We start from the raw sequence: 22,908 nt of genomic DNA, 5'->3' as shown, positions 1-22,908 counted from the left end.
AAATGAAAAAGGCCAGAGGAACAAAGAATCTTGAAACTACTGAGGTGTGTAATATGTTGATAATGAACTTTAAAGGTTTCTTAAAAATGCTTTTGTAAGACCTTTAATGCAATATAAATACTCAAGGTCACTAATAAAAAACTGCTCGCTGCCTGTTTTGTCACCAATAAGAGAACAATAAACTGCAGTAGTAAAGCATCATATAAATTCTTCAGTTTGCTAGTTTTAGAGTCTCTGTAGGCAGTTTAAGTGTTTTTATTTTGTAACATCAGGAGATTGCTTTTCCACTTAAAAAAAGCAGTAAACATAGCATAATGAAAGACTATGCATTTGGCCCTCCTTTCCCGAAACAGTAGTGTCTGAGCACAACCGCTGCTAAAAGAGGCAACAACAGATTGGCTTCACAGTATCTGTGGAAATTGAATTGCCTGGTGTAATTTTGTTAAAATGTACAAGCATGTACCTGAACCTACTGTGGTGTTCTGCATTGTAGTGCAGCTGACACTCCGTCAGTACTGTCTCCCACATTGCAGGATTACAAAAAGCACCCCAATGCGTGGTTCCTGAACAAAGCCTGTACACAGCATCCGTAGAAATAAGGAATTAACTTTTAAATCCCAAATTCTCTTTCTGGGACATTTGAGTTTTCATTAAAAAAGCTTCTGCATCAATCGGTAGAACTTGAAGGTAGGTTTTCACAAATGGAGCTGTGATATATTTACTATTATTTGCGTGAACTATATAGCCCAGCCTTGTAGAGATCAGTAACTTTTACAAAACATTGACACAAACCCAAGCGTAAAATGAAACTGACAAAAATCATGGCCTCAAACAGTGTGCAGCTGAAACTTTTGCATCAAGAAGCAGAGCCTGATGCAGCTGATGATAGCAGCACTCTAGGCAGAAATGCCCTGATAAAATCTGCCCATTTTGTTATGTTTGCCGCTGCCCATTTTGAGCTGCACCAGTAGAAAGGCTTAAAACCCACAGAGCTGCAAATTTCAACATCGGTCATAACAAAATCGGAATCCCTCCTGCTGTTCTGCTCGCTTTGCATCTGATTATAAGGACTGGCCTTAACCTTCTGTGGAGATGATATTAATAGAGAGACAGCTGGGCTTTTTTTTCTTCTCCTGTCATTTCACAGGAATACTTATGTAGATCGGCGCAAAAAGTTAGTTCCCGAGTGTGTCCAATCATGAAACAGTGAGTTGCATTGTCATGGTCCAAACATGATGTTTTTAAACAAGCTGTTACCAAAACCCCGCAGTGCTCCCCCTTTATTCCCGCTGAAGCAACTTTAAGATGTTTGTAATGACGTTGAAGACGGTCATGCTTTTCCCCCGATTGTCTCCCTCCAAACCAGCCAGGCCACCTGGTACTGAGAGCTCTGTGCCCAAACATATTGACACATGGCTAATCCCTATTGTTCTCTTACTCGGCTTGTGTTTGACAGAACTGCAAACAACCTCAGAAGAACCTCATGTATAAAGATTAAGGCATGGTTCTGGGACACTTTATGGGCAAATCTAAACTCATTAAGTCATCCATCAAGCTGCAGGGTGTTTTGACACACAACGTGTGTCACTTGCTCAACAGTACCACGGAGTGTGACCTGCATACACCATTTTAAACCCTTCCCTCCCATTTGCTTTTTTTAAAAGGTGCCTGAAATTCAACAATACAGTAAAACTGAAAGTTACACAGGTCTGCACTCTTAAAATAAGCAGCTTTGACAGAAATCAAACCCCAAGCACAAAATGGAGCAGACACATGTAGGTTAGGCTATCTCTGTGCTTAGTGCAGTGTCTGATGTACAGTAGATCATGCAGGAGGCAGATATTTGCTCCGGAGCTGCAGGAAACACTGTAGAGAAACAGGACGCGCTGTAGGGAAAGAAAACACGGGAAATTTTACTGTGTTTATTCTAACATGACAGCAGAGTATGTAACAAGAGAACTAGCACTTCAGCTTTTTTGCCTGAAGAAGTGGTTCTGATTAAATTAAACATTTAGGGTCATCTAGACATCACAGTATATACATAAGGTGTATAAAGTCAAGGTTAAAAGCCATGGATAGGTGGTTTGCTATTAGTGCTCATCAGCACAGCTGCACAGCTGACCCTGACCAGTGTATATACAGTATATCATGCAAGGAACACCTTGTAATTCATCTTTCTATTAACAGGACAGACCAATTGTCCATGATGGCAAATTTTGACTTTATATGTAAAAAAACAGAATTAGAAGTCTCTTCAGATGGCTCCAACTCCTAGTGTTGTGAAATGGTAAGAGCTCATTAATATTCATTCCCATAATACATAGCAATTCAATGCCCTTAAAATACTCTGAAAGCTGTTTCTTGTGATAGCCTTTAAGCTATAAATAACTATTCTTTACTGGATTTAAATTCGGTGGTGGATGTATTGAATATTGAATATGTAATGTGCCCACGTTTGATTTCAGGAACAGTATTGCAAACCGGGACTCTGCCGATGGTTGAAAATTCCTTTTAAATCCTTAAAAATGCCCTTGAAAATGAAAATTTCCTGTTAAAATGAAACATGTATATACACATATATCATGCTTGGAGCCTTCATATACAGTACCTGCTGACTGGATGAAACCTTACTCATTATACAACGCTAACATTCTTGGACTTATGTTTGGTCAGGACACCAGGGTAACACCCCTACTCATTTTGAGAAACACCCTGGGATTTTTTTATGTCCATGGAGAGTCAATATATAATAATTATTAGTCAACATTCATTAATAGTCATTCCAGATAGCATAAACTACCTCCCTGACATGTTGACAAAAGGAATTCTTGTTTCTTTAAGTAGTGGTGCAGAAAATGCCAGAATTAGCTTGGCACAATTGTACTTCACACTTCTTTAAAACTGAACAGTACATTTACAGATAAACACATATCTGAGAATAAATAGCAGGAAGACGATCTGTGTTCATTAGAAGCTATCTGGCGCGTTAAAGACAAGCTGAGCCAGGACTAGAGGAGTGTCACGATTAATTTCCCTGGATTAATAGGAGAGCACAGGCTCTGGGAGTTTCCAGAAACAGGTGAGCTTCAGACAAAACAAAGGGGACAAAATATCACTTTTTTTTGCCTTTTACACATTCCTCCATGACTGTACTCGCTCAGGGCCAGGGGGGTGGGGCTGTGGGTTCAAATCCTAAGCGCGACACAGCTGTTCTGTGCTCATAAGAGGGGTCCTTCCCTTCACACAACACTGCGCCAGTGAGCGCCCGGCCATGTAGCCTTGTAGGTCATCGTTGTAAAAGAGCATTGGGTTTTTTCAAAACCGATACACTTCTAGGTTAGAGGAAATGTGGAGGGGGAATGCAGGAATAGCCACTGTCCTTGAGAACTTAGGAAGTAGTCCATAGGTTCTTCCTCAGCCACTGGCCAGTATTACACTGACTTTATTATTGTTCTAAATGGTCATTTTCTTTACAGGCAGGTAGAAGACAACATAATAAATACACAATACATTTAACACAACATGAGCCATTAATATCAGCACATCCAAAGAAAAAAAAAAAGGATTAACGACACATCTTGTGTTTAGCCTTTATATATTCTAGGAATGCCAGTCCTTTGGCCAGTGAATTCCCTTCTGTTCTGAAGGCAGTATGTCAGAAGCCAAGTCACTGAAGGTATGAAGCACACTGCCAACTCAAATTGTTTTTCTCTCTTGCGCAAAAAAAAAGCTGGAATCAGTGCCTACCAGTCTGCTACACAGCCAGCAGAAAAATAACAGGATAGGGAACAGTGCTGCCAAGCACCAGGGCAAGACAAGGGAGGGAATTCCACTGTGGGGCATGGTAGAGCTGTGTTACAGCACTGGGGCCCTGGGTTAAATTCTGGACCTGGGGTGCTGTCTGTGTGGAGTGTGCATGTTCTCCCTGTGCTCTTGTTGGTTTCCTCCCAGAGTCCTAAGGCTTACTGGTAGATTAATTGGCTTCTGGGAAAAGTGAGCCTGGTGTGAGTGTCTGTGTGTGTGATGGACTGGCATCCCAGAGTGTATCCAGCCTTATGTCTGTTGCTTTCCTGGAAAGACTCCTGCTCCCCTGTGACCCCAAATTGGATCAAGTGGTTAGAAGATGGATGGAAGATCGGAAAGGTCAGAGTTCTCCAGTTTGTTGTTGTTACTGTAATTACTTGCTAATACCTTTCTAGACAGGAATCATTAAAACTGTCTACTTTCCTCCTTCAGCAAATAAATGATGTTTACATCTCCAATCAGTTTTTGTTGGGACTGACTCCTTGCAGTTTGTATTTTGTTTTCTCCAGAGCAGGTCTCAATCTACTGTATGTACATACAAAGCTAAGGAGTACCGGAAACAATGCTATTTCCAATCTCCGCATCCCTGTCATTAAATATGCACACGGGTAAATTGCTGTAAGAAGGTTGTTCAGGCTTGCATTTAGCATTGAATAAAAAGGAGGAAGAGGATTATACAGTACAGATGAGAAAGGGAGGTTTGGAGTAGGGGGTGTATCTGGAGAAAGGTGGCAATGACCACTTCTTATTTACAATTTGTCTTTGAGAGAGACACACCTACGCGTCAACAGCAGACGATCTGCTCATGTAAACGATCGAGCTGCGCAGTGTTGCTGAAATACGAGCACACGTGAGACCAGCTGCTCAGCTCCGTCTGACGATCCTCTGCTGCCACCGTGTGGTCACGCGCTGTGACCACGAGCGAAAGCTTGTACAGCACGTCAAACGGCTTCAAAATCTCTATGCGAAATTTACAATGATAATAAAACAATAATCCCCAAGCCACACTATGAAAGCCTGATTTGCCTTCAGAAAAAGAAATCCTGTGTCTTAAATAGAACTTAAAGATATCACACTTGAAAACCACACTGAAAAACGTCCTTTGCGATCAATAAAATTAGCTAAACGGTAAAACCTTTGTCTGAACCAATATTTGTACCGATGCTGCCGCCTTCTGGACAAACTCCACATAACACCTCTGCGTGCAAACAATTTTGAATAGTATCAATATCGCATAAAGATTATTCAGAGGGGAAGAATTTTCTCATCAAACCCTTGCTATGACTGTGTAAAGCGCTTGGTGTAGTTCAGAAATATTAATTTTTAAAAGGTCTTACAAATCGCAATTAATGCATTTTCGCTTTTTGAGTTGTAGAACTTACTCTATAGCTTCCAACCCGGGACCCTCCCGTCACGACAGTCAGATAGCTGTCAAAGTTTAATAACACTCTTCAAGCACAGCAGGCTAAATATATATATTTTAAATCTAACTTTCCCTTACCAGAACCTTATATATCTCGGGTGTGCTGCATTCCTCTTCCATCTTCAGAAAAACACACTTAACGGAAAAAATGACACCAAAAAAAAACCCGTAACAGCAGAAAAAATGAAAAAGGATCAATTTTAAAGGTGGGCTTTATTTTTCATAACCCCAGCCAACGGAAAGAGTGGATGATTTCTGCAAAACATTCCTGATCTGTGATGTTTGCATTTGAAAGCCCTTTTGTTGCCAAATGCCATTGCTGTACCACACAGAAAGGCCAGAAATCAGACCACAGAGCAGTGACCTGTAGCTGGGTAGCCTACTCTCCGTTCTGCCTTGTGAATGTGGTTACTGGCTGCAGAGTGATGGAGTGGGTGTGAGACAGGACAATGCTGCATGGTTCCCAAACCAGAGAATTACCCTTTGCAGAGACAAACCGGTTTGAGGCTCATCTGGCTGCCTTACAGAAAAACCAAGAAACAAAAACTACCAAAACAACATTCGAGAAAAAGGAGGAGGAGGAGGAGGAGAGGGGAAAAAAAAAAAGCTTTTGATGGCATGTGCCCTTTGTTCAGAAGGAGATGAGGGAATGGGGAACTGGCTGAATTTCACTCTCAGCTTCTGAGATGGCGAGACAGCCATCTTGCTGCAGTAGAACGGGACTTAGTGTTGTAATTCTGACTCACCAGGACAGCCGAGGAGCAAGGACAGGTGCCAGGAGCTGCAGTGTTTAGAAAAAAACAGCAGACGTGGGGAGAGGGAGAGGATGGAACAGAAGACGCCAAGAAGCAGATGATAAAGGATCGTGGCTCATGTTGGCAAGGCTTCATGAAGGACCTTTTATCATCAGTCCTTGATGTGCCTACACCAAAGACATTCCCCAAGTTCTTTCATAAAGGGACTTCTGCCCGGGTACTTTGCAGAAAAAAGCACATAGAGAGGCTACAATCTTGGACCACAGAGCACATCGCACTTAGAGCTCACAGCTGTAGTGAGATAGTGAGATGTCACACTGGGCTACAACAGCAATGCCCAACTCTTAAACTTCCTCTGTAATAAAGCACCAGATGACACTGAACAAAACCAGCCTGCAGTTTTTAATGTTGCTTGCCTGTAGGTGCTGGGACTGCACTGCATTAAAGCAAAGCTGGTTTGGTTCGTGGCCGCTGGCAGGCTCCTGCAGGAGCTCTGCAAAGTTGCAGAGCAGGGGTGGTGCAGAACGATGAGAAAGGAGGGGAGCCACGTCAGGCCAGCAGTCCACAAAGGATTCACCTAAACAGAGCTGCAAGGAGTTAGAGCCATCACACAGTGAAGGCCCAGCGCAGAAGTTGAGGAAAGTGTACATTCCTTAACATGCACTCTTCCAGGGATTCCCTCATGCAATCCCCACGACAAGCACTGCTGGGCTCACACACAGTCCACATGGGTAGAGGAGAAAAGGACACTCATTTCACCACTGTTTTGCAACACTTCTAAATAAACATGCCTTCAAAACCTAAGACACTCTGTACAGAGTGCACCAACCAGTGAAACACTTCAAGATTGCACACAGGCAGGAAGTGCGGTTGTATCAAGGCAAAAGCCAACAAAATACTCAACTCACTGGTCGAACCCGATAAAAAGAAAAATCACTTCTCCTAATACAGCATCACTATCTCGGCCAGTATGGAGAAATGAGGATGAAAGTTAAAGTTGATTCCCTGGGTAAGTATAGATATCTACAACTTTCAACCAACAGAACTGCACCAGATACCTTGAAGGTTAATGCCTTGCTGCTGTTGCATCAGGTTTGGCTGCAGACGTTGTAAGGAGAGCCCATGGCCCATGATTTTCTTATAAGTGTATAGAGTTCACTTAATTTTGACTACTAATCAGCTTTGGTTCAGCACTCATGCTCTGGATGACCCCACTGAAATTAAGTTCCATCATTAAAAACGGTCTCAAGTTCCCACAGTCCCAGGGAAGCTCAAAACAATGTGCTTGGTTTATTTTCCCCCCAGCTTTTGGTCACCCACATGAGGTGGAACAAATGAACATTAGCAACTGTTTCTCTCTTCACAATCACAATACAAGCAAACACTTGGTTATGAGGCACTGCTAAACTTCTACTCGTGGTATTAAAAAAAAAAATCTGAAGGCATGGATAACAGGTTCTTGCTCAAGTAATGCACAAAATCATTCCACCTCCAGGACCTGGACTTGATTGGGTAATTCAAGTTACACTTTCATCTTTGGCATTAACTATTTCACCAAAGGTGCATCCCAGCTGCATAACCATCATTTAAAAGTTCATTTTGAACTGAAAGTTTGCATCCTGATTGAATGACTTTGTCCCGAGAGCAGTTATACATGTTAAATAAACCTAGGAACAAATACTGACAGTCTACAATGCTGTATACACATCCCCATCCAGGTCAGCATCGATACGTGTGAACGTCTTCCAACTATAACATGTGCCTCCCTAGTGGCTTTAAAAAGAAAACCACAAACTTTTCTTGATGCAGCATCTTTATTATGCCACTGACAAAACCCCATATTTCCAGAAGAGGAAATCCCGGTCTTGCACCAACTTCTACATTCAGGGGAGTGGGAGGGGGAGGAGGAGGAGGGAGGGGAGAGGGGGATGTGTGCGTCTCAGTTGAGGGCAGTAAACATTCATTTCCTCTTTATAACAAGATGCGCTGCATGACAACACTCATGCTTATCAAACAAGGGGAATGCACACAGTATTCTGCTGAATAGGATATCACATTTATTACGGAGAACTGATTAATAGAGATAGAGTATGGCAAAGCCCGTCTCCTCAGTGACTTGACAAGAAAACGGAGAGAAAAACAAAAAGCAGCCCATAGCAACAATTCAACTTTTGTCAAAAAAAACTGAGTGTTTTTCCTCGAGACAGCAGAACACAGCCCATTTAAACAATAAAATCAAAACGAGACCAAGACTAACATGTTTTTGCTTTGTTTTCCAAACCAATACAATAAAAATAAACTCAGTATTCTTCTGCACAATTAATTTCATTCCTTCCTTGAAGTTTTTTTTTTTCCCCAAAGGGGGAGGGTTCTGACAAACAGGTATTCCTCATCTGCTCAAGACGCGATGCACTGAGAAGGAGCAGCCATTCTGAATCCTTGATGTAAGAAAGTCTCCTTGGGAAAGAAAAGACATCAGCCAATTTTGCAGGCTGGCTAAATCTGGGCTGTGGACACCTGAAGTCACTACTATTTTATATCCACACTACATTCAGTGTGAAGGAAACAAAGCCTGGCTGATGGACTGTAAAAATTAGACTTCATTTAAAAAAAAGAAAAAAGGGGGAAAAAACAAAACAAAAACATATGCAGTGGAATCACGAAACCAAGAAAAAAGGCGAAAATAAAATGACCGTTTCACCTAAAGAAGCTATAGATCTTTTAAGTTTTTGTAGTCCTATGAATAATTGTTTCTTTTTAAACTACAAGTTCAAAGTAAGTCTTTAAAGTCAACAGAAATCAAGAAAGTCTTCATTTTTTTTCTTTTTTTGTCCTTGGTTAATTTTTTCCACATGAATTTCTGAAAAGATCTGGATGGGGTTCATCACAGTCTTTAGCTCAAGAGCAATCTGTTACTTGACACGTCCTTGGCGATCCTGCAAAAGATAAGAAAAATTAAAAACCATCAGCAATTCTGCATCAGTACCTTGGACAACATTTTAAAACCTGAGCATTTCAACTGGATGTGGCACACCATGGGCTGAACGACCTCACATTCCTAACTTTCTACACCTACATGTAGAGTAACAGCCCGCTACACACAACAGTTCACTGAGTTCAACATTAAGCAGTATGAAACAGTTGATCAAATCCTTGCAACCAATAGAACTTCAGTGTCAATACCATGGCCTGAACTCAAGCCGGCACAACTTTTTAAATGTTTTAAAATTTCAATTACATGACCAAGTTTTAAAAAAAATACACTGCTGATTTAAACTGAGCAACTAATCTTAATTACATTGACGGTTCTTTTGATAGATATGGTTAAAATTAAGGTTAAGAGTTCAATTTTAGCAGCAGCATTTTTTCCCACACTTTACCTAAGACAGCACTGATTTGCACACTTCCTGTAGTTTTGCTAGTGTTGTAGTTGCAGGGATTTGAAGGCATGATCAGACTAGCACTCTGGAAATGGAACAGGCAGTCTCATGCATCTGTGGTGTATCTGTTTTAAGCAGTCCACACAGGTCAACAATGTCTTCCTAACTTTGTTAGTTCACTTAAGACAGCTTTGCATTTTCAAAAGAATACACCCTTTAATCATCCGTTCTCGATCATACACAGACCTGCCCTCTTTCAGATCTCTCCACCCTAAAGAACTCCACTCAAAGACAGGTTACGTACATATATTATGTAATACACAATTATATTCTCTTTCGATCAATTTGTACAAACAGATCCTGAGGGCCTTCTGGTTACTAGACAATATGAGCCATCATTGGCATTCGTTTGTCCTTGTTCTAGTTAGGCAGCTGAGAACACCTTACAAGGAGGAATGACAATAAAAAAAACAGAAAAAACCAAACTTGCACACCCAATTCCAGAGCTATGTGACAGCAGCCGTGCAGAACTAGATCACCAGCAGTAGAACTAGTCTTTTAGTATAAATAAAACATTCATGGGATTCCTTATTGACATCACATGCAGGCTGTTTACTTATTTCACTGCAGTTCGGTTACAGACCTAGAAAACGTACAGTACAACAGAACCAGAAAGCAGTATCATCTGTAACCAGGCCTGCAACTTTAAGATGGGCCAACAAGGAAGGGATCCTGCAATTAGTAACCCATCTTGACAGCAAAGTCAAAGGTTAAAATTTGATCTGGCAATGTCTTTGTTATAAAACAAGATAAAACTGCCATGCCATTTTTAAAATGAAGACTTATTTTGGAACTACACATCAGGTGTGTTGATTAAATTGTCCACCTTAAATCCACCGAGAGCAGTAGTAAGCAACATGCGGCCTATTGGATTCCATCCAGGAACCCATAAATGTAAAACATGCCGAATCTTCTACAGCTTAGAAAATCTTCCACAGAGTCTCAGACGATTCATGCAGGTGCACCGTGTGCCCAGAGCACTGGGGCAGATTTCTGGTTGGGCCAGGGCAGCCCCCCCACAGTTTCAAGGCTCACTGGTTTAAGTTGGTAAATGCCACAGACCTTACTTATTTTATTAAACCCCGGATTTTTTTAAATCTAACATTTAGAAATTAGCATCCTAGTTAAAATGTTTTCAAAACAGTATTTTTTCTATTTATATACAGTTTCTTTATTAGGGAAGTTTTTTTTTTTATTCTACTTACAATTGTGGACTAATACTCTAAGCAAACCAACACAAGAATAACTATCATATATTAGTAGCATATTATATCAGTCTTTAAAAAAGGATATCTAGTGACATCAAGCAAATTAATTTTGCATGTTGCATATTGATCATATAAAGTGACACCAATGATGACCAGACTCCATGCTTCACAGGGCTGTGTTCACAGGAGATGGGGCCCTTCACCAAATATCAGATTTTCACTGACACTTTGCAGTCATCTCCTAGATTTACGCTGAAAATGCCAATAACCACCATGTAACAAGACTGATAAAGAGAAACTACACCTAAGTTTTGAAGGGCCCCTGAACTGGTTGCTAAGTAACCCACCTAAGAGTTTTTAATTTGTCATTTAAAATGGCATGGCAGACTATCAGTGAAATTATATATTCAGGACAAGTGTTATTTAAATAAAGAAAAACAGGAGAACACCCACACTATTGAAATTATATAAACCTTAAAGTGTCCATTATTTAATAACTTCTTAATGCCTATTCTGCTTTGCACTGCAGACCATCATTCAGCACAGCTGCTGCTCTGGACAAAGCGCAGTTGGCATAGATGTCAAGTGGAGTGGAGCCTGATTAACCTCTCTGAGCTCAGAAGTGAAGGGGAAAAAACAATTAAGGGAACATTCCAGCTAACGATCAACCCTAATACATACTGAGATAAAGTCCTAACACGGGGACACTGCACCCTACAAATGCACAAAGCGTGGAAGCACCCAAAAGCCTTACATACACGAATGATCCGTAAAGCACCTGCTCATCTTACACTTGCATGGATACAATGCCACACAAAGAACAGAAAGAAACAAACAGTACCTGCAGTCGGTAATGGCTCCTGTTTGGGTTACTGGTATAGGGATCACTTCCCTGAACTTCTACCTGTTGAAGTAAGAAAATTACATTTAATTCATTTAAAAAGACAATATACGGTGAGAAAACATGCCAGGCATTATACGTTGTAAGCACTTCCCAACTTAAAGAGATCTGATTTTACTTAAATGGTCTCTCAGAGTCTATAATGACTTGGATAACTGGTGAGGGCAACCCGATGTGTTCTGAAATGCATCAACAAAGGGGTCAGGTAGTTCCTCACTTACGAATACCAAGCATAGACCATACAGGCTGCTGCCAGTTATTACAAGTGAGCAAGGTATTTCCACTGCCACATTTCACAGGAATACCCTGACGTACAGCTGATCAGAGATGAAGTCTGGTAATTGAACCAAGTGGATAACCCTGAGTTTCTACTGAATCCCAATGTTTCCAGGCAAAGTGAGAGAAAATACAGCTCCAGCTTATTTTGCTCAGTCTTAAAAACCCTGTTAAACGTTAAAGTAGGAAACACTAGCAGAATATTATCCATTTCTTTATCCCTTTGTACGAAAACAAAAAAAAATATGGGAAATTTTATACTCAAGTCAGCAAATTAATCAGTCAGAAAAAGAATGTATTAAAAACTGTCAATGGCCTGACGTCTTACAGAAGCAAGAGATGGAAATAGAATGGACGATCTGATGAGTTTTAATGACTGCATCCATGTACATGTGAATAATGAACTTTTATGGTCTAGCTACAGTTCCTGGAACCACACAAGTGGTAGCGACACTGCAACGCTATATAGATTTTACTTCAGCAGCAAAGCACCACAAGCCCTCAGACTGCACTCTCAAAACAGCACCAACTGCACAAGGACTTTTAAAGCGCACTCAGGGGTGATCCACTGGTGACGGCCACTTTCAGTGCTGCTGCTACTTTTAGTGCACCTGTGCACCTCTTTGTTCAGGTCTTAGAACATGCCTCCTTTTATCAGAGCTCAACCGCACAGAACCTGGATCAGAATCCCAGGGCAGACGTGTTTCACAAATCTACACAAGCAGGGGCAGCTTATTTTCATCAAAAGCTCAAATCCTGATCTACAGCTATACATAAGCCTTGGAATCATGACATTGATAAGATTCCCCTTACATGTCAGCACCAGGAGTACCACAAATTTGAAGACTGGAAATAATCGGTAATGTTTCTCAAAATGACCAAATTATAACTATGTCAGAGAACACCTAAAAGTTTTCAATACTAAAAAGTGGGAAGAGGCAAACAATAAGAAGAACCCGAAATTACAGTGCAGAGACGTACTACTGATGCTCTGCATCAACTTGTATGATCCCAGGTCCTACAGTCTTGCATATTCTCCACTAACAGGTGAAAAGATTCCAGCAGTGGGCCTGTGCTGTTCATAGTAACTTGGCTTAATCCACAGAAGACTATATAAAAATGGGCACTACCGCTACCCACTGTACACACAGTGCAATCTGAGCACCATGTGGAGAACTGAGCACAGTGACCTTTAGCACAGCCTGCTGTACTGAACTGACGGAGCTTACTTATAGCTACAGATATCCACATGTTATTAACCACCACGTGAAACTACATAATAAGGTGCTGTTTTTTATGCTTTGATAAGCAAATTTGTTACAATATCACGTTTGTGGACTAATAAACCATACACAGCAGAGGGGAACTATTTACAAAGATCTGACTTTTTTAATTAAAGTGACACCAACTCTGTCAAGCTGTAATTACACTGTACAAGTAGTTCAACTTGAGAGCCCCAATTAACTAGAGCTTTTGTAATTCACGACTGATCAATTAAACATTTACCGTAAATTCCACCATGGCAAAAATCCATCAAAAACCAGAAAAAACAGCCTTGACTGGTATGTACAATAGCCCCTGTTTACATTAATCTTTAATTTTGATAAAGGGCCTTCCTTTAGAAGAGATAAAATCTCCTGTGTCTCTGCAGCAGCATACTGTAAAATCGCATATCTCTAAAATTCTCAGACAAGTAAACTCATTAGGATTAAGAAAACCCAGGCAGTGGTTTTGAGGAGAGTACGTTTTCCATTAAACCAAGAGTTTCACAACAACTCCCCTTTACTGAGACAGGGACACTGCAATAGAAGGTGTCACCCCACAGATGAGGTGCTAAAAGGTGTTCCTGACTCCTTGGTTATTTAAGGTTCATGAATGGCACCATACACTACAATATGGGTCTGAACTCTAGTGCCCTGGTTTCATTAATCTCTGGTCCTGCACAATTCATCGTATCTGAGGCTCAATCTTGGACCTTCTAGTGAAGCAGCTTCTCACTTCGCCACCTGAGGTACTGTGGCAGGTGGCTGCAGCACTTCAGTACTGCATGAAAGGGGCCTCCCTCCCAATAAATAAAGTGCTCTGGGACTAAAAGTACAACATATGCAAATAACTGTCAAGCGTGAGCATCTCCTGGGCAGTGCAGTGGATCTGTGCCTAAGGATCTGTGCCTGTGGCTGGAAGGTTACCGGCTCGTATCCTGCGGACAGCAGAGGAATCCTTCTCCGTTGGGCCCCCGAGCAAGGCCCTTAACCCCAACTGCTCCAGGGGCGCCATATAAATGGCTGACAATGTGCTCTGACCTCTGATTCCTAAGAAATTAGGAATTTATTTTCGCGTACTCCAAGCTCCTCTCCCTGTCTCCTGTCTGCGTCTCTCATGGAGTGAGTTGGGGTATGCGAAAAGAAATTCCTAATACAAGAAATTGTATATGGCCAATAAAGTTATCTTATCCCTGATCTCTCTGATCTTTACCTTTAACAAAAAAACACATTTTTAATTATTTCCTGCCCCCCTATCTGGTGTTGTGAGAAAGTGCACATGCTCTACAGTGGCTGGTGGCGTTGGCAGAGAGAGAGGAAGTAGTTACCTTTTTGACACTCTCCTCCTCCTCCTGGCGCTTCTCGTAGTGCGAGAAGTCGTCGAAGATGGAGGTGGTGTGCTTGTAACTGGCGATGATCTTAAGCACCTGCCGGGCCTTGTCCAGGGGCACCTCCTGGGTGTCCCGCGAGTTGGTCACCGGCTTGTTCTCGTTATTCTCCAGGCGGATGTGCCGCAGCTGGCTGTTGGGAACGTCCTTGACGAAGATCCAGCGCACGTCGAAGCGGCCCTTCCACTTGTCCTGCGACCACACGCCGGCGCACGTGTTGTAGTCCACCGGGGAGCGCATCTCCGCCACGCCGCAGAAGTGCCCGCTGCCATTCACACTAAACAGCAGGTAGAGGGGCCCCTTGGCTGCCAGGGAGCGGTACGCAGCGTCCAGCCGTTTGTTGCCGTGTTCCGTGCTGCACCAGATGTTGTACTTGATGGAGCGGTGTATGTCGTCCTCCGAGTAGCTCTTGATGATGAACACCCGCCCGTGCTTGGGGTTCCAGTCAAAGTCCTTGGGGTTGTAATTGTTGACCGAGCGCAGCTTCTCCAGCACGGGGTGGGGCTCCAGGGAGGCTGACACCCCGCCGGCCCCAGAGCTGGGCGGGGACTGTCCAGCCCCTCCCCCGGCATCCCCAAAGCCATTGGCACGGTTTCGCGGAGCCGCCCAGCGGGTCGGCGGCACCGGCTGGGCGGACGGAGGGCACGGAGGAGGCTGCTGTGGCTGCTGCTGCTGCTGCTGCTGCTGTCCCCCCAGCCCTGGCTGACCCGACGGAGGCTGCTGGTGCTGCCCGGGCTGGCCAGTGGGAGGTGCCAGCTGGCCGTTGCTAAGCGGCTGCGGCGGCCCCCCTCCAGCAGCGGAGGCAGGCTGAGGGGAAGCTTGGTTGGGCGGCTGGCCGTTGGCAGGGATGGCAGCCTGCTGAGGAGCAGCCGCCTTGGGCATGGTCCCTTTGTTGTCCCAGGTGCCAATGTCCATGTTGTGTTTTATGGGAGGAGGGGGTAAGTTAGTCCCTCCTGCCCCACCCTTGGTTTTCAGCTTGGGCTGGGGTTTGGCTGGCTTGCTAGCGATGTCTGCCCAGGAGGCGGGTTTCACGGGGGCTATGGAGACCGGAGGCATGCTGGGAGCCGTGGAGACTGGGTTGGGGGGTCCGCCAGGCAACCCAGACCCTACCACTTTGGGTGCCACATCCCCTGCTCCAATCTTTAGCCCAGCCATGCCCTGATCCAAGCTGTTCATCCCCGGAGCCTTGTTGAGCGTCTCGCTGGCAGCGAAAGGAGACTGTCCGTCGATCATAGCCCCCCCCAGGGAGCTAGGAGCATAGGCGTAGCTGCTGCTGTAGCCCGAGCTCTGTGTGGACTGTCCCTGAGAACTGCTGTTGCCCCAGGCTGAAAAGTCGATGCCGCTGGGAAAGAAGTTGAAACCATGCTGCCCAAGGAAAGGCGTGCTCCCCAGTGCCCCTGGCTGCCCAAACATAGCGTCCGGCAGGAAGTGGTGTTCCCCATTGCTCAGCTGTCCATAAGAGGTCAGGTAGGGCATGGGAGGGTCACCACCAGTAGACCAGGCCGCTTCATTCAGGGAATAGGAGAATCCTATAGACGGGCTGTAGTAGCTGGGCATATAGGAGTCTGACATGGCCGTATAGGCATTGCTCTGTGGAGAAAAAATACATTATTCAGCACTGTGTGCATCTGGTACATAACAACATTCCTCAGGCCAACCTACATGAAGGTGATATACCTAAATGCAGCATTACTGTTAGGCAAACCTAAATACCACAGGCAACATTACCATTGGAAAGTCCAGTAAGAGCCACAGCTAATTGAGCAAGAAGCAACAGAGAGCTCCGGCTGCAGTATTAATCCAGGTGTGATAAGCATAAATATCCCGATTAATGCATGAATCGAAATGTATAAATATCAATCTTGTGCCTTTCTATTGTATTTTAGCACATTTTTGTTACAGAATGTTGAGCATTCTTACTTCAAGAACAACATTAAAACAACCGGAAAGAGATTAACATTGTAAAATAAAATGAAACTGTTCCTCAGAGAGACGTTACCAGATTGTTCCATCAACATACATCAGTCAGAAGACTATTCTACAAACCTGCGGAAGTGTAGCATTAACAAAAACATCCCTTTTAAAAGGATGCAATCAATTACTATGAAAGAAAACGTACAGCATGTCCAAATACATTTTAGAAACGTATTTCATCCTAAAACAAACCAAAGCCGACGTTATATTATGTTGATTTACATTTCATTTGGTGTATCATGGCTTCCTGTGTAATGGCACAGCTACAGGATCTCAGCGAGCGTCAGCAAGGGTTATTCACAGAGTTTTTTTGTCTCCAAGATATGAATCACCAAGCTGAACCTCAATTTATACCAACAGCTTTGCTTTATTCACAAAAATTAAAGCTTTCTTTCAAAAAGCACCTGGATGAGGTCTTCAGATCTACTAGCAGCCTACTCTGCTAGAACCATCACATTGCCTCCTCTCATTTGTTACCTCAGGTGACTTATATTAAATTAATATCATTGATATTAGCATTTTCCTTACAGCACTTCTTAGTAGAATTGCCCGCTTGTAGCCTGATCTGGTCAAATCTCAAAAGCCAAGAAAGACTGGTCCTGGACAGGAGTGGGATAAGAGACCCATAAGAGAAACATTTTTTTGCTGTATGTGGTGTTGGTGTACTAGTAGGTGGCACTCTTTGGACCAGAATTTTCAGATCAGTGCCCCAGTATGGTAATGGGAGGCATAGGAGGTGACATTCTTTGGGTAAGCCATTAAAACCAAGGTCCATCCTACTTGACCATTAAGGAGCCCATGACAGTGCACATTACAAGTAGGGTAGTCAACCCCAGTGTGCTGCTTCATCTGCACTCTGGGCTTGCAAAATCTGTTAAATTGTTTTCCCCAAGTTATAATTTGAATTAATTTTGCACTTTTCCCAAATGTTCCGAGAGGTGGAGCAGCATTTCAGAGGCAGATAAAGTAGGCCCCCTCTGGGATCCTTTGGAATGCCAACCACTAATGTGATTATCCTATGTTTGATTACACACAGAGGATGTTCCAAAACGTGCAGTACACAGAGTCAAAGGAGCAAAGTATAAAACTAATGCAAACTTTAACAAGCCATTCTGCCAATCAATGCTCAACTTTGTCTACAAAGTATAGCACGTTGGAGAACAAAACCGAGCATAATGCTTTCCATCAGCTCCATAATGAAAATGTATCTGAACTACAGTGGCCATCCTTATTTCTAGCTTCAGACTAGTCTAGTGAGGTGTATTGATATGGCTGCCTCAAATCCAGTCTCTGGTTAAGTTGTAAAAAAGGAATTAAGAAAGGAGCCACATTAAGTACAAACGTCCAAGCAATTTAGCCTTTTTTTAAACAAAAAATAGTGTACCGTTTTACAATAACTGCACTATAACACTTCCTGAGTGGGACCCATTTCATTAAATGAAATCAGAATTAAAGACGCCCTATGCATGTGTAAAACAAAATAGAGACACCAAACACAATGGTACTTTTAACAAGATTAAAACCTTCCAAACCAAGAAACCAGAAACAGTATATGGGTGCCAATTCTTGGAATTGAACTTGCCTTAGTTTTTTAAACCCCTAATATAACCTAAGACTCCCTGTTGGTCACTGGGCCTAAGGATGAGAACACAGACTAATATGTCTGGCTCAGAGGCTGTACATGCAACCGCACACCTCACTTCCACCTGAAGACCAGACTGAAGGCTCGGCACCTAAGGATGTGGGAGAACAATGCCAGCCTGCCCAGAGAGGGCGTACTGCAATCCAGACACACAAGGCCCCTGCACACATCTTGAGCTTGTTTTTGGAGCCTGTGGAAATCGTTTCATCCAAGAACAAGCCCACAGCTGAGCAGTCACAGGGCACAGAGTCACAGACTCCAAACAACGAAGCAGAGTCCTTTATCAGCACCCGGGAATGTCTGAGGACAAACAGATACTCCTTTGTTCACAATATCAAAATTGCTTTGGATTAGGCCTTAAAGACAAAGCAATGCCTCGCAGAGAGGAAAATTTTGGATAATCTGTTGTTTTCACTCATCACAACCCTTATTATCCTCCAGCTTCTAAAACAATCAAAAATGATTATACAAGGAATTAACTGCTTGATTATCCTCAGAAAATTTAAATCTAGGAAGGCCACTTCAGTACACTTATCTAGAAAACTTTTGGCTGAGATGTTTGCAGATGTTAAACTATGAACTTAATGCTGGTACATTATTGCACATCACCCTCTTGCCTGGGAATTTATAGATAACTTGCAAATAGACCCCAAGTACTGTAGGAAAAGGAGAATAAAAACTTACCTGTCTAGCCTGAGTATTCAGGTAAGGCTCAAACTCGTCATCATTTAAAGTGTCCTTTTGGTTGACAGCTCCGTTTTGCACTGCAAAGAGGAAGAGAGGTACATTTAACAGATTATTCACATCCGTTTAAAAATATACTTCACTCTTGTTGTGCTACACAGCACTTTATAAAATGTTTTTGGTCTTCCTGTAACACTACGGTCCGGGGGAAAAAAAGATCCACAGAAGAATAACTTCACAGTTTTTACATCAGTTCAAAGAGCTACCAGAGTATCAGGTGTTTGTAGGATGCTACTAGACATTTTTAAAAGGTCAGGCAAGGCAGTGAGTCTTTAACAAGCCTTAAAGGAGGGATATTTTAACACCAAACTTAGTTCTCAAGATACCAAAAATATCTGGACCTACTTTCTATTACTTCAATCAGAAACATCTGAATCATCAGAAACTCCTCCCCTCTGAAATTCAACATCGGTGATTACATTTCCTTAACATTATCAAAGCAACAAACCTGAAGTTCTTGTGCATTTAAATGCCGAGCGTCATCTTCACAGCTGTTTGCTGTAAGGCTAACAAGTTATGTACATGCCTCCTCACCCCAGCTGAACAGAGGGATCATAACATTCAGTCTTAAATCACTGAACTGAACGTCGGTCGATCACAGGCTCAGTCACCACACCTCACAACTGAAAAAGCCCACGGTACTGGAATTTCCTTATCCGGAAGGCTGTGTGGGTCGGCACCCCTGACTGGCTTTGACCCAGCCGAGTCTTTAAATTGTCGCTACCTGCAAAACTTGGCACCAGCAAGCCTCCAATATAGGCTGAACTGAAGACGACGGTACCGATTCTACACAGATGCATCCTCCTACAGCAGTTGCCTAACTTAAAGGACGGACACGATTTCTTCCGGGTTCCGATTTAAATGGCGTTTATTAAAAATAAATCAGACATTAAGCCACATGGAAAACACAGCTAACGCTATTTTTCACGACACAAAACGCTTTAGAGAGGCCTACTGATTCTAACCCCCTTAAACGCCGACCCCCCGTCCACCTTTTCAGGTAGTTTCCAAGAGTTCAAACACGAGGGAGAACTAACGATGGCAAATTCCGAATTGAAGAAATGCACAATCTATTTTCTCGTTCGGCTAAGCGACGGAAAGCGGAAACCAGGGAAATGCTTTGTGCAAACTGACGTAATTACGCGAAAAATATACACGTGTGAATTAATATCTGCACGGAGCTACGGGCAGGCAGCAAATATTCGAAGAGGTGTAATAAGTAAAAAATGAGGAATTCCCATCGAACTGGCACGATTCTCACTGCCGATCCCCCCAAGAATGAAGCCCTTTGGGCTTAAATAGTTTTCTAAAACATAATCGATCAATTTACAAACCATTCAAAAGACGCGAAGCGTCTGGAAACGGTAAATTAAAGTTTCAGATTAGATCTTTCACACATACAATTAACTTGTCGTCACTCGCCACTTCCTTACTTCCAACCACAGGTAGAGAAGTCAGCCGGGATAGCGCGATACGACAAAACCGAGGGAGAAAAACTCAAGTTTAAACTTTAAAAATAAAAGCCCGGCTCACAAAAAAAGCAAGGTGAGGTGCTACCTGTGCTTGGAGAGGTCGAGCTCCAAACCACCTCATGCTGCAAAAATCTTTTGGCACAAAACCCGGGGTTTCGCAAGCGGTCCGGGGCCTAGAGCAGCATCCCGCCACATACGCACAGAGGCCCGGTCCCTCGGCTAGGCGAGCACCGGCACTCACCACACCAGCCACCACTCCACGCCAACTCACCTTTGTTTCCTTGGCCTTTCGGTCTCTGGATTGGGTCCAGGTGATTCATGAAGGTTTGAGTTATGAGAAGAAAAAAAGAAGGAAAAATAAAGAATTTAAAAAAAAAAAATTCACCCAGCAGTCAGTCTCTATAGCAGGTGGTCAGGCCTACTGTACTAGAGAGAGTCACGGCTGATTCTGCTACTACGTCTCGCTGTTTTTTTTCCTCGTAAATATTTAAAAAGTGCCTTTCTTTACCTGTTCTAGAAGACTGCTGGCTGACATTTCTTTCTCCCCCTGAGGCCTGTGTATCTAATTTAGTTTATATTTAGTACGGCAGAGTGTGTAAAATGCCTGTTGTGAGAGCTAATTGCCCCTGTCTCTACAGAGCCTATTTCTGCACAATGGCGGGCTACCGCTTCTCTGCTCTCTCAGTACTGCCACAGGCACACACACTATTTTAACATGGCCGAGCAACACCACACTCCCACTGCCTTGCACTGCAACAGCGACACCTGTCGGTGCGGAGGAATAACGAAGAGCGTCTCTGATTTCTGCCAGCAGTTGACCAGGAGCTTGCAGACACTGGGGGAGATATTTTAAGACGTCCAGCGCTGTGTAAAAACACAATTTTCTAAGATTTTCTTCTGTTCTCACAGCACTTGTTGCTGCATTTGCAACTTCTGATGCTAATTCTGCCTATGCTAAGAATAATAGCATTGCGTGTTATAACTAAGTGATCTCTGAATAAACGAGTAAATAAAATACAACTCAGTCCTTCTAGTGAGATTCAACAGACAATATTTATATAACATACTAGCAGCAAATTTAATGTATTTAATTGAGTCTGTACTAAGATCAAGGGAATGCTGTGTCATGTAGACATACACACCATGGACAGTAAAGTTTCCACCTGGACATTGATTAAATCAGATTTCAAAAGCTAAACCATGCTGTGGCTGTAACTGTGATGGTGACATAAAAGGCTGCTGCTGTAAGAAGTCATGCTCAACCAGTAGGTGGCTGTCTTCCCTCTGAAACAGAATTATCTAAAAGCAATGCCCCAGCATGGTGACCATGGAAACTGTGCTGTAGGAGGTACCACTCTTCAGATGAGGTCCTGAAGGCTTGGTAATTAATGACCCCATGACACTTTTTTTCCAAAAGAGTAGAGGTGTTCACCTGGGTGTCTGGGTAAAAATATGGGCAGGAGGGGGTGATGGAACAGACTGAAGATGGCAGAAACAGAGCAGTTGATACAGAGGTTGGTGCAAAATAGAGTTCTGAATCAGATATGAGCAGCAGTGAGTCGATAAATTGCCGAGGGTCCAGAATAGTGCAGCAGTGTGAGGAAACTGAGGAAGAGGGAACAAAGAGAACAAAGAGAGCTGCAGGATTCTGGTTAAGCAGGAGTGGGCAGAGAGCTTTGACAGGGAGGCTGAGGAAGAAGTATGAGTGTCCAAGAGAGGAAATGTGTTTGGAGCTGGAGTAGGGAGGTCACAAGGGACTCAAGACTCATGACAGAGCAGGAGGGCACGAGGGCAGAGGTGGTGTTCAGAAGGAAATAGAAGAAGGGAAGAAATTTTGAGATTTCAGGAGTGCAGCCGGGAGGAGATGGCTGTGAGACAGGCACAGATGAGACAGGAGACAGGAGTATCAGAATCAGTTTGAGCAGCATCAGCATCCAAGATTATATGAATTTCCATAGAAAGAGACTACCTAGGAAATGGGTGGAGCAAGATCAGTGTTGGACCCAGAATGGAGCCCTGGGGGACACCATTGGAGAGAGGATTAGGAGCAAAGACACAAACCTGCCTTATACGTGATATGTGTGATCTGACAGGAAGGAAGAGGCACAAGTTGCAGCAGTGCCAGGATTTCCAACCTCAGCACTGACAGGAGAACAGGACAAAAGACAGCTCAAATGGACTGAAGAGAATCAGTATCAGAAAAGAAACTGTTTGCATGAGTCTTTATCAGATGTTTGGGGTGGGTTAGTGAGTGGTGCAGTGGTTAGCCCTACTGCCTGGCAGTGCTGTAGGCCTGGGTTCAATTCCAGCCTTGGGTGTTATCTGTGTGGGTTGTATGTTCTCCCCATTTTTGCATGGGCTTCCTCTGAATGCTCTGGTTTCCTCCCACAGTCCAAAAACATACTGGTAGCTTAATTAGCTTCTGGGAAAAGTGGTGTGAGTGTGTGTGTCTGCCCTGCTATGGACAGGTGTCCCATCCAGGCTCTATCCTAAATTGTACCTGTTTCTTGCTGGGATAAGGCTCCAGCTCCTCCTCCTTCCTGCATTGGAAGAAGCAGAGAGAATAGGATGGATAGTATCTGCTGACAATGTGTAGATTAGGCACTAATTTTATTAATA

At 43.2% G+C, this 22,908-nt stretch overlaps 1 protein-coding gene across 1 annotated transcript; it reads right to left on the bottom strand.

Moving 5' to 3' along the window:
* Positions 1-7,777: 7,777 nt before the first annotated feature.
* On the bottom strand, positions 7,778-20,978 carry ythdf2 (YTH N6-methyladenosine RNA binding protein F2). The gene is made up of 6 exons (XM_088932093.1): positions 20,798-20,978; positions 20,561-20,585; positions 18,758-18,837; positions 14,398-16,047; positions 11,472-11,534; positions 7,778-8,918 (listed from the first exon to the last, which is right to left on the bottom strand). The coding sequence occupies exons 1-6, from the start codon at positions 20,822-20,824 to the stop codon at positions 8,895-8,897; spliced, it is 1,869 nt and encodes a 622-aa protein (XP_088788219.1). The 5' UTR covers positions 20,825-20,978; the 3' UTR covers positions 7,778-8,894.
* Between the last annotated feature and the right edge of the window lie 1,930 nt (positions 20,979-22,908).

This window comes from Atractosteus spatula, chromosome 14 (genome assembly GCF_055471065.1).
Source record: "Atractosteus spatula isolate fAtrSpa1 chromosome 14, fAtrSpa1.hap1, whole genome shotgun sequence".
NCBI classification, from domain to species: domain Eukaryota; kingdom Metazoa; phylum Chordata; class Actinopteri; order Semionotiformes; family Lepisosteidae; genus Atractosteus; species Atractosteus spatula.
The sequence above is the reverse complement of the archived record's forward strand: the minus strand, read 5'-3'. Positions and strand labels throughout refer to the sequence as shown.

Coding starts and splice junctions, on each gene's coding strand:
- ythdf2 (XM_088932093.1), bottom strand. CDS start 20,824: ATGTCAGCCAGCAGTCTTCTAGAACAG. Junction 20,586..20,797: donor CCAGCAGTCTTCTAGAACAG/GTAAAGAAAGGC, acceptor GACCCAATCCAG/AGACCGAAAGGCCAAGGAAA. Junction 16,048..18,757: donor TGAATACTCAGGCTAGACAG/GTAAGTTTTTAT, acceptor TTTTCTCCACAG/AGCAATGCCTATACGGCCAT.